At 50.0% G+C, this 12,300-nt stretch overlaps 1 protein-coding gene across 2 annotated transcripts in view; it reads right to left on the bottom strand.

The window, feature by feature from the left end:
• SPTBN1 (spectrin beta, non-erythrocytic 1) overlaps positions 1-12,300 on the bottom strand; it is a 178,679-nt gene that overhangs the window by 1,759 nt on the left and 164,620 nt on the right. For both annotated transcript variants that reach the window (XM_059659810.1, XM_059659811.1), the window contains 7 exons: positions 12,164-12,248; positions 10,146-10,342; positions 9,055-9,167; positions 8,328-8,391; positions 3,740-3,978; positions 2,198-2,371; positions 517-559 (listed from right to left, as the gene is read on the bottom strand). In XM_059659810.1, the coding sequence (XP_059515793.1) occupies positions 517-559; positions 2,198-2,371; positions 3,740-3,978; positions 8,328-8,391; positions 9,055-9,167; positions 10,146-10,342; positions 12,164-12,248 (915 nt within the window). The remainder of the gene's footprint in view (positions 1-516; positions 560-2,197; positions 2,372-3,739; positions 3,979-8,327; positions 8,392-9,054; positions 9,168-10,145; positions 10,343-12,163; positions 12,249-12,300) is intronic.

Genomic DNA, 12,300 nt, shown 5'->3' on the forward strand with positions numbered 1-12,300 from the left:
GGGCGTGCAGGAGGCAGCCAATCGATGATTCTCTCTCATCATTGATGTCTCTCTCTCTTTCTCTTTCTCCCTTCCTCTCTGAAATCAATTAAAAAATATTTAAAATTGTAATGTATCTGACACATAAGACTGTAAGTTTAACGGAAGCGTTTCCCAGTTTAAAGCACTGCGCATGCTGTTCTCTCTCCCCCGAGGTGGAGACAGCCATGAAATAGGTGGTTGAAGGCAGTGGGGTGCCATCGGGAGGCTCCTGACTGGGACACCTCACTGTGCCTCACCCGCTGGGGGGTGGACTTCAGGACCTTGCACTCGCTGCCCCGCCACGGCAAGGACAGATGGAACTCCCTGCCTCCTACAAACACAAGGACCGAACACCCTCCCGTGTTAGTGACCACGGAGACCAGACGCCAGGCGCCATCACTGGCCATTACTTATATGACGAACATTACAAGTAGAGCTTATCAGGCCACTTTCATATCATGACGTATTCGAGAGAAAAGAATCTTAGAAACTTACATCGTCTTTGGCTTGGAAGAGGTACTCATTTCCATCATTTAGTCTGTAATTTGAAGGAAGAAAGGAAAGTCACAATATAACAAGGAAAAAACATCCCCCAACTCCCATATCCTCCATGGGCTACAAACAGGCACAGGAATCAACCAGAAACGCCCGTGCAGACATCACCAACCGTGCCCGGGACACGCACAGGCCCAGCGGGGGCCCCTTGGACATCAAGAAGCCATGTAACTGGGCTAATATAATTTACACAGGCAACACGGTGTTTCAACCCACTGGAAGGAGTACTTGAAAAAGTCCAAAGGAAGCAGCACCTGGCTTCGTTGTGGCGAAGACCACCTGGGTGCCTAACCACTGCTCTACATTGAATTCAAGAGAAAGCTCTTTAAAATTTATAAGCCCTTTTGAAATTCTGCTGCTAATCTTGCATCCCTCACATTTACAAGTACCGGTTTCTGGCCTGGCTGGCATGGCTCAGTGGTTGAGCGTAGACCTATGAACCAGGAGGTCATGGTTTGATGCCCCATCAGGGAACATGCCCAGATTGCGGGCTCGGTCCCCAGTGTGGGGCGTGCAGGAGGCAGCCGATCAATGATTCTCTCTCATCATTGATGTTTCCATCTCTCTCTCTTCCTCTCCTTTCTGCGCTGAAATCAGTAAAAATATATTAAAAAAAAAAAACACAAAAACAAGTACCAGCTTCTGAACAGACACACAGAGACAGTCTCTGAGACTTCTCTTCTCATGCACGTCTCAGAGCGAAAGAAGTGTCCTTGCAGGGCCATCCCTGCGAGGCCGAGAAGCCGCCGGCTTGGAGGGCTTACTCCTTTGCTACACGGCTGTCATGAGGAAGGGGGCACTGTCGGAGGGGCGGAGGGCCAGTGCCCTTGCCAATGCCCCAACCCTCTGAGGCTGCAGCAACAGCGTACAGAGAGGGAGGCAGCTGGGGAGCCCGCTGCCCATGCCCGTCTCAGAGCGCGCAGTGTTGTGCGCCCCGAAGCTCCAGGGCCCGTCAGCAGAGCTCAGGAAGCCACACCGTCTGAAGCTCGTTTGTAGTCCCTGGCCCAGTCCAGCTGGCACGAGACACAGAGACTCCCGCAACCGAAGCCCAGAGCTCGTCAGATCCCACAGCAGCAGGTCAGAGAAGCACCGAACTAACAGCCTAACCGCTCACACACATACTTTTCACATTTTTAAAAGAGACGATGTTTTCCTGCCACATGCAAGCACCACGCAGAGCTTCTGGGCTTGGATCCACGTGGGGACGTGCAGGTGTTCTGCAGGGCAGGGACACGTGGTGCGAGACAGTTCCGGGGCATCTGACATCCCGGGGGCGAGGCACAGGCACAGGCCCTCCCCCTCCCCCTTCCCGCCACAGGTAACTCAGAGCAAAGAATAGCAGCTCCTGAGTCCAGAGAAGCGGAAAAGATGGGGAAGCTAGTTCTCTAAGCTTCCCTGAAATGTGAAATGTGAGGGGCTCGCCTGCTCTCAGGGAACAGTGACGTTCGGCTGCGCCACCAACCACGGGGAAGCTGGCAACTGGCCAGCCCCCAGGACCCAGACGTGTGCCACACACACCCGTGTGTCGCTTGGTTGGTGATTTTTTTAAATTGCAGCGGAGATGACAGAGTCTAAGAAAACCAACCCCCAGAGTGAGAATAAACACACACCCAACTCTCACCTGAGCTTGAACACGTGTTTCTTCTTCTTGTAATCGAGGGCCACCTCACAGATGGCCTCTTTCAGACTCACGGGGACCTCGCTGTGGTAGGGAATTCCAGAAGCAGCTGTCTTTGCATCTTTGTAGAAACCCATTTCTTGGTTATTTATGACACAATAAACATTGTGCCAGGACCTGAGCAATAAAGAAAGGAATGTCAAGGCTCGACACCACACACCCATCGAGAACTAAGAGTCTGATGAATATGAACACGATCCTCATGCCACGTGGGGCGACTGCCTGTTGAAGGCCCCGCCTAAATCCTGCTAAAACTGAACAAATGGAACAAAATGCCTCTGGGGGGGCGTTCCTGGGCAGGGCACCTGCTCCTACGGTGGTAGGTGTCTGAGGGCGACTCCTCTCTCTGGATTTGGGGGAAAACACACGGTGCTGCTCAGCAAGGGCCCTCTGGGCTCTGACGGGCAAGACTGGTTGGCGTCGGCGCTCTGCGGTGACACCCGCCTGCGGCAAAGGGCACCGGCCGGGCTCCCGGGAGGCCTGCCTCCCCTCAGCTGCTCTCTACGTGGTTGGCAAACTCCCAGGGGGGCAGGCCCAGGGCCACTGGTACGTAGGGAACCTTTGGGTGACTCAGAAAAAGGTGGCCTTTCTCCTGGGATAACACGCTGGCTTTATTAGAACATGGGGCTTTACAGCCGTCTACGCGCATTAAATCAGTGTTGTTCTCCATGTGGGTGGCAGCTCTCGGATGGACTGCCTTGCCCAACAGGGACCCTGTACCACGTGCACCTGGCGGTCCCAGGCAGTTGCGCTTACTGGTTAAGCACACGGGCTGTGCAGTCGGATGTGAGTGACACCCCAGCGGTGTCACTGACTAGCTTTCTACAGAGAGGAGGCTTTCTTAACCTCTCAGGGCCTCAGTTTCCTCATCTGTAGAACAGAGATAATAAAAAGTAGGTCTACTGGGAGATGATAAGTACAAAGACTGGTATGGAGATAAGGCAGGGGACATGGTGACTGTTTCTAAAAACCCCACAATGAGGAAAACTATAATGAAATCATTTCTCTTCAGGGAAACCTCAACTGCAACCTAGTAGTCCCTCTTAGGATGAGCCACCGAGGTCTGATTTTGCTATTTCCATGCATATTAACTCTTTCTTGCTCAGCCGGAGTGGCTCATTTGTTGAGCGTCGACCTATGAACCAGGAGGTCACGGTTTGATTCCCGGTCAGGGCACGTGCCCAGGTGGTTGGCTTGATCCCCAGTGTGGGGCCTGCAGGAGGCAGTGATCAATGATTCTCTCTCATCATTGATGTTCCTCTCTCCCTCCCTCTATGAAACCAATAAAAATACATTTTCTTAAAAAACCAACTCTTCCTACTCAGCGAATACGAGGCGCTCTACTTTCCAGGGCCCGTCCTGAGAACATGTTGCCCAGGAAGCTAGGCACAAATCAACTACGCGAACGCACACTCCCCTTTCCACTCGAGGTGGACCCGCCCCGGCCTCAACCGGGCTGACTTCCCGCCTCGCTCGCCGCTGTACCTGCTGGAGGCTTTCTTGTTGTGGGCCTCCCACTCGTGCTTCCGGTTCAGAAAGCCTTCCATCTGGGCCGAAGGCATCTCCTGGGTTCTGGCCGGCAGGGTGGCGGCACTCTGGGCCGGGAGGGCAGTCTTGGCTTTGCGATCGGAGGTGGGGGAGGGGATGGGGCTGGACTCTTTGGAACTCGTCCTCTGTTCTGCGGCGCCATTGACCATGTCGCTGGTGTCCGCCGTGTCTGCCATCTGGGGACAGCGGAGAGGCTATTCAGCTCACCCCGTGACTCAGGGGGGGGAACCACATACGCTCCGACTCGCACACGTGGCTGTGTATAAATGCCTGGCACAGATCGAGGCAGTACAGTAAAACCATTGCACATCCCACAAAGCCAGCTGGACACCAAGGACATTAGAAGGTGGGAAGGGATTAATGCCCGCCCGCTTGAGGGAAATGAGAAAAGCGAAATGCCAGTATGAGTTTTACTGCACTCTCCCCTCTGATCAATCCATTTTCTCTAATGCAACTCGGATCCATTTCCTCTCATGGTTACTTTAAAACAAAAGGACAACGGTCACAATCACACGTATTAAATATGAGAGAGTGGACGTTATACAGCAGCCACCTTACAACCAAGGACGCCACCAGGAGGGCTGGAAGTGTAAGCGAAAGGGCATTCACAAACAGACCGAGAGACAACTCTATCAGAACTACACAGCATTCCCCCAAGGTAAGACAGGAAAGACCTTCGGCTTCTGAAAATGCTCTCCGGCTCTCCTCCCCCTCACCCCCCAAAATACATCGTCATAAACACATGCAGAAATTAGGACGACAATCATGCACTTCACAGCTACCATCCCAGTTAGACTTTGGAACTTAAAGAGCTGGAAGGAAATGAGGCAAGTCAACAAACATCAATGGAACCACATCTGCCGGAGTGGTATCGTGAGTGGGTTGTAGTTTGTGTTAAAGGAGCCGGAAAAGCCAATCACAGTCACTCAACACCACACGGCTATTTACCCCCAAACAAAGACAGAACCAGGGCCTTCCCCATCACGTGCTGGTGGATCGCGGTGCCTTGCTGCACTGAGACGAGAAAGCCCAGGCACAGCCAGGCTTCCAGCGGCTCTGGCCCTTCAGGCGGGAGACGTCTTCGGGAGCTGCTCCTTCCCAAGCGCATTTCTAGTGTAACCCTCATGGCTTTGCGGCTTGGGAAATGCCGTAGGGTCTCGGGTCATTATCGCTTTCGGCCTGCGTGCCATCAACTGTGTACCATTACCTGTAGCAGCCCTTGGCTGACACACCCAGGGCATGGGATTAGCGAGTTACTAAAGCTGGGTGTGGCTGACACTTTAGTGGATTACAGACAACCTGGCTCCCCTCGTACACGGACAGACATGGAGGTGTCAATGGCAACGGTCATTAGCTATGTCCCCCACCACGGCTGCCCAGAACCAATATGACACCCAACCAGCAGCGACACCCTCCACGGGATACACGTAGACTGGCCACCACGGCTTGACCATTCAGATGTGTCAACTCTCAGGAACGGGACCTCTGGTTTAGGTCTCGTCTACGTGGGCGGGAGCCTCAAATTGATATTCCGTCTACACAAACTATCATCAGGGCTTAGGGGGTGATTAGAGGCTATGAGATTCAAGGGTGTTTTTGATTGGAACCCTCACCCGCAGAGCGATATGGAAAATGGATTCTTAGGGCGGAAAGGCACAGGGGGGGGGGGGGCGGGGGGGGGTGCACGGTGGCTATCCTGGCCTTCCTGTGGGCACTGCTTATGAAGCAGGCGGCTATTTAAGCAGTTCTCTCTTTCGCCTGAAGGGAGAGATGAAGGAGGGGAAATAACAAAGAAAACGACCCCGAGTCAAAGGACAGTGAGTGGACTTTGAAGTTGACAAATCTGTTCTGTGTGTGCTTCCGGGGAATTTCCGGTGGGGGAGGAAGGAGGAGTTTGGTCTGGAGGCCTGTGCCAGGCGTGAGTCCAGGGAGACATGGAGTTAGTGTGTATAGAAATCAGGTTAAAAAAAATTAGTGCTGCAGGTGTGACTCCAAAACTGCGAGTGACAGCGATGACCTGGACGGAGAGAAGTTTACTTAAAAAGGGCTGCAATTTATTGGACTTGGTCAGACTTCCAGGGGAAGGCTGGGGAAGCCTCTTCGGGGTGGGGGGGGAGAGTCTGCAGCAAAAATTTTTTTCTTTGGAGTTAGAAGGAAAGAGAAAACCCCAAACCAGTATGCAGAGATAATTAATGTTTATGCAAATGAATCACTAACCAACAAGAAAACAAGAAAAATAAAAGGAACAAAATGAATTTTAATGGACATGTGCTTAAGCATGCCAACAGACAACACACCACTAGAGACAAACATCCAAAGCAAATCATAGTGCTATGACCAAACGGTGGGTACACATGATCACACCCTTCCCCTGCCCCCCCTGTTGCTTCGCTTTAGCGATTAGTCCGCAGTGCTTTAGTGGCTGGTACACCTGAGATATTTAAATCAGAAGGTGAACACAAATGCAACGTGACAACTAGTAGCACAAGAAACACCCGATTGGTCTTCTAAGTGCACGAAGCAACACTATTTTCAAGTTCATTAACTTGAGTCTCTGCACCATAACTCAAAAAGAATGAAAAGGCTTTTTCTCCTTCCAATCCAGTCCAATTGGAATTAAAGATTTGTTCTGGCAAGCTACAATTTAAAAACCTAGATAAAAATAGTCACAGAACACATGCCCCCAAAAACATCATAGCACCACTTTCCTGTGTGCTTATGTGGTTGTTGTCATTGTTTTTTGTGGTGTTTTATTATTATTATTATTATTTTGGTCTTTTGAATACAAAAAGCATAAAATTGGGCATTAGTCCTGATGATACAAAATTTAAACATATATATGGAAACATCACATATACATACAGGTCAATGACACATGAACTTTGGAGCCAGAAACACACGTCAGGGCTCCCTACAAGACCAACGACAAAGCAGTGGCTCTTCTCTAAAATGGAATTTGGTGTGTATTAAGGCAGAGACCCAATAATGGTGCACACTACCCCAGAACATAAGAAGCTTGGCATCTATCTATATACCCATCTACAATCACAGTAGATAGGTATGTACATAGAAATAAGGAAAAACAAACAAGATGCTATATGATGTTATCCTGACAAAAGAAAAAAAAAAGACATGCATCATGAAATGAAAAGACAAATTAGACTTAACTCATGGAGAACACATATCAAAACAGGTTTCTGATTCCACTAACACTAAGTATGGCAAACGAGCAAGTGAATGTCTCGTGAGGCTGTGCTGTCACATGGGTCTGGTTTTGTCTTGATCAGTACCGGGAAATCACCTCTTTCATTAGCGTTTATTCCTAAGGAACAGAATCCCCGTTAAAACATTTTCAGTCCCTGCTGGCGGTCTGACAAATGCCCTCCTAAAAGACTCCTTATTAGAGAACTCCACCAAAGAACGTCACTTTCGTCAGAAAATGAAAAGTGAATCCGTAACGAGACATACAACGGAGTTTCTGTCTACAGAGACGCTAACATGACTTCGGAAGCCAGGAGGCTTGCAACTGCTCCTAGGGGTGGTCCACCGCGGGCAGCGTTCAAGTAATCAGGGTGAACCAGAATGGCTTTTGCTCCATTTGTTGGAAAAACTGAAACAGTTGGACAGCCTGAAGTCATTGGCTGAGGGTCCGGGCCTGGAAGTCCGGGAGGCGGGCTGAGAACTGCGGTCACCTGCGGCATCCCGGTGGTGCCCAGGGTGACCGAGGCCAGGGCGCGCCGCCCTCGGCGGGCACTGCCAGGAAGCCTGAAGTTCTCACCTCAGGACTTGGCAGGAAAACGTAAGGGAGGAACTGGTTTGTAAAAAGTAATAAACGATACGAGGGTCTCAAACATTTGAGATGCTGCACCCAAAAATTCAAACAGCTTCCCAAGCAGATCCAACTTCCTTTTTCTTTCCTTGTCGTTTTTCAATAAATGGATGCACCCTCCATGGAATGTCACACCGCTGACGTTAGGTTTTAATCTTAGTACTTAAAGTCTCCTTCCGCACACCCGGGCCTTCCTAATTACCAGTAAACTATTGCAGGTTAATAACATCTGTAAAGGGGCTACATATAGTGCAGTACCGCACCCTGTTAGTATAACTGGGTATGCCATACCTTTCGGATTCTAGCTTTCTTCTTCATTTTGCTGTAATCTCATTAAATTGCAATTACTCATGTAAGGCTTTTGCTGTAAAATCTCAATAAAGTAAAAAGCTCACATAAATAAACAAAAAAAATAAGTATGTTGCTTTAAGGCAACTGAGCATCCCATCAGTTAAAAGACTCAAATAAACATGAATTTAACGCAAACAAATATGAAACCAAGGAAGGCTATGAATTAAGTAAAATTGTAACACTGTGGGTGAAGTGGAAGCCAAATGGTCAAACCATGAGGATTTGGAAAGAGTGGTTCTTGACAAATGGTAGTGAACTTCACAGTCCGGACCATGGCTGGTCACTGGCTGTCCGTCTGCTATTAAAGTTTTTGTAGTTTTGGTAGGTTTGAGAGCGGTAACTAACCCGTGGAGATCCCTGTTCAGCCGGCAAACCATTCTGGGAAACTTGCTCTCCTTTCGAAGTATCCCTGTTGGGCGAAGGGGGAAAGAGGACAGGGGAGGGGGAAGAAAAGGAGAAGAGGGAAAGAGAAAACAGTAGGAAAGAATGGAGAGAACATCAGTCACTTTTATTACAGGCTTTCTCTTCGAAAAACACATGCAACCCTCTTTTGCACAATTTGATTTCTTTTAAAATCTTTCTAAGTGTTTCACACCCACTCTAGACGGGGCGGGAAGACTGCAGGCCCATCCTCCCCACAAGGCAGCACTGGGTTTATCACGGAGCTCTTACCACGGCACAATAACAGACTTTCGGAAGCAGAGTGATTTCTGTCCTTCCTGGGAAGTCACCCAGAACTTTCAAAAAGCATCTCCCCAAAATCACTGGCAAGAAATCTGGGTGGTTCACTCCCTCCATGAAATCTTATGGGGATTCTGAGTGTGTGTGTGTGTACTCGTGGGAGCACCTACGGGCAGTAGAGAGGGCACTGTCTATATCCCCTAGTGCTGCCTACCCAGCAGTGTGACCGTGGACAAGCCAGGGGTGCCTACACAGACCCTAAAAGTTCTACAGAAGGAAGTAACAGGAAGGACATGGGGTTAGGCCGGCACACACAGGCTTAGAAAAGATGCTCCTCCCTGCACCTCACCTGCCGCTAACGCTAAGGCTCCAGGGCCGTGCCGGGACTCACCACTGCTGCTGGGACTCGGTGTCCTCAGAAACCTTTGTGCTCGGCTCGGGCGAGGGCGGCCGCCTTTTCCTCTCCTCTTCCTCTTGCTGCCTGCGCACCTCCAGTAGCTCCAACTGAGAGAGAACAAGGTGGCGTTCAGCAGAGCCCCGAACTCTGCCTCTTTTAAGGAGAGGGTTCTAGATGAACCCAGGAAGTCCTGGACGCCGAGTTTTCTACCCTGGGTCACAATGGCCAACTAGTGGCTCTAACATCCTAAGCAAAATGGCATTAGGATCACAGAACTGCAGCCACAAGTCCAAGCGACAGGAAACGGGGTCCGAGTGATGAAACAGGTCCATTGCAGGGGCTGGGAGAATTCCCAGGAGTTGTCTGTATGCCCTGGGGACACTAGGCTCAGTTTCTACACAAACCGGCAGCTCTCAACTCTGCTTAGGAAGCAGGGCCATGCTGGCTTCCCATCAGAGCTCAGACACCACTGGGACAGTGCAGGGGTTCTCAGGCTGCCTGTGCGTGGCAGGGATTGGTGTTCAGCCAAAACCCAAACAACACATAAAAATTGGAGTGAAAGAGCACCATTTTTGTAAACCATAAAGAGTAGGTTTTCTACCAGGAGTGCAAGTGTCTTGGGGGAGGAAACACCAATGAACAGGCCCTATTAAAGGCCTTCATGTTGGCAGAGATATTTTCGGGAACGGTGAGGTTTTCAGTGATCTAGGGTCAAGCTAGGATGATGGGAATTCTAATTCTGAAATTGTGAAGAAAGCTGCAAGGCTATGCTCCCTGGAAACCCAAGCTGCTGGGAGCCACAGGACGAAAGACAGATCAAAGGAGAAAAGCAAACCCCAATCCATCAACTCCCAGGCAGGGAGCTATCAGAAGTGACCTTAAATCCAGGTGCCTAGGAAATGATGGAGGGGTGATGGCCCCAGAGTCTCCCCAGGTTCTGAACCAAGATAGCCACCCATTTCAGGAAGATCCTGGCTGCTCTGAGAAGCAGAGGAATGATGTGAATTCCCGGGTCTAGGAGGCGAGCATTTTCGGAAAAGAGGCTGCCAGGGGGACCAACAGGCCAGGCACCCGGCGGCACATACCGTCGTCAGCCTCTCCAGGGCGGAGAACCTCTCATCCCAGGTCGCTGCAGACTTTTCGAAAGCCTCGTGGCGCTTGATGAGCTTCTCCACCTCGTCCACGCTCTGGCCAATTTCCCGGCTGGATAGGTATGGCTCCTGTCCGAGCAGCCAGGCCTCGGCCACACTGGCGTCCCTCGAGAACTGATGGACTTCCAGAACTGCACAGGGCACCGAGAGTGAGTACGGGCCAGCAGGGGGCCTGGCAGCCAGGGGTGGCACTGCCCTCTGCTGGCAGCTGCCTGCACAACCCGTCTATAGTCTAGATCAGAGCTGACTAAATAAATGTCAAGTGAGCTACCCATGCAACCTCAACTTTTCCAGGCGCCACATTGAAAAGAAACGGGGGAAATTAATTTCAAAAGCGTGTTTTAGACAAACTGACATATCAAACTGTTATCATAGTCAACATGTCATCAATATGAGAAATTGATATCTTTTCTTCTGTCTTTGAAATCTGAGGTGTATTTTAGAGTTCTGATACACCTCAGTTTGGACCAGTCACATTTCAAGTCCTCAAAGGCTACCTGTGGGCAGTGGCTACCATACCAGACAGCCCAGGCCTTGAAGGTGCTCTCTGCTCACTGAGCCTTCTTGAGTGAGATAAACCTCAGATAAACCTGCAAGGAATTCAGTCTACATACAATCAGACAGACCGTGCCCGAAGGAGCAGGCATTCACAAAGCACCCTTTTGGGGGTTGTAGTTCTTTTATGGGGGGGAAGGGGAGAGGTGAGAGAGCAGGAGGGATATGGGGAGTTTTATACAAAATGGAGATGATGTGGGCTAAGGCTTTTGCCTTATTCGTTCTGTTCCTCCGCACTTAGAGAAACAGTGTGATGTCCACTGCAGCTGTGCGAAGGCAGGTGAGACCTCGGGCTGGGCTGTGGTGGACATTAATTTTCATCCATCTCCAGCAGCAGTGCTAGGGGCTACGCAGGTAAAAAATGGATTGCAGGGAGCATCCGTGCCCCCAGGAACTGCCAGGTGTCTGTCTCCTTTTGTCATCCTGGTAGCCCCCAACCAGGCCACAAGGAAAAGGTGCCACCGCTGCACCAGAGACCTGTCACCTCACCATATAAGCTGGCACCCACTACACAGGGGGTGCAATAGGGGTTTTGCTGAACTACACTGAACCTGCCCTGGGAATTCTAAGAATGTACAGCAAATGCTCATCCAAAGAATGGTCAAAAGTGGGATTTCGTTTTCGAAAGAGGGTTCTGGGCACAACAGGGTGAGGTGGCTTCCCCAGGTCTCTTACACACCTTTTAGAAAAGGCCCTTGGATTCTGTTTCTCGTAAGCAACCCTGGGGTCTGAGGGTGGGGACACCAGGACAGGGCCCAGAGCCCAAACACAGAACGGCAACGTGTACAAATAATGCTGAGTTGGGCTACTGTTAAGAGTTCGTACCAATTATTAAATGTTATTCCCAATGTTATGCGCTCTGTGATTTCACATATTCCTCTATAAAAAGAGATTAAAAGGAGAGTCCATCTCAGTGGGTCAGTGTGGGGAGTAAATACAGAAAAACCTATGAGACACTTAGAATAATGCCTAGTTCCCTGTAAAACATTTACAGTTGTTAACTTTTATTTTATTTTGTCCTCGCCCTTCTAAGAGCACCAAATATAAGACCTAATCAGGCCAACTTTCTACCTCCTCGACTCTGCAGTAATAATTTGTGGGTAATGGGGGGACCTTCCTTCTGTACTCCCCCAGAGGGACACCCAATTCTGCCCTCCCCATGCTGTTCCCAAAGAAGGTCAATCATGAGGTGGAAAAAAAAAAAAAGCCTCAGGGAACTACTTAACAGTCCTTAGCACGGATGGTGAGACAGGGCATTAAAAAGGGGAGCATTTAGAATTCCAAACATCGTTAAGTGATAACATCCCATCAAATCAACTAAAGCAGGAAAATAAACTGGCGTACTTTCAAGGGACACCCAAAAAGAGCAGAGAGAGAAAAAACAAGTATGTCCTTACTCAGTCTTAACCACTCCCATCGGTCTTCCCACTTGTCAATCATTTCTTTCCTCTTCTCCGTCAACTGCAGTAACTTCTCCTTGATCTGTGAGAAAAGCAGCACGGGGGGGGGGGGGGGGGGCATCTTAATAGAAGGG

Source organism: Myotis daubentonii, chromosome 12, assembly GCF_963259705.1.
Source record: "Myotis daubentonii chromosome 12, mMyoDau2.1, whole genome shotgun sequence".
In the NCBI taxonomy this organism is placed as follows: domain Eukaryota; kingdom Metazoa; phylum Chordata; class Mammalia; order Chiroptera; family Vespertilionidae; genus Myotis; species Myotis daubentonii.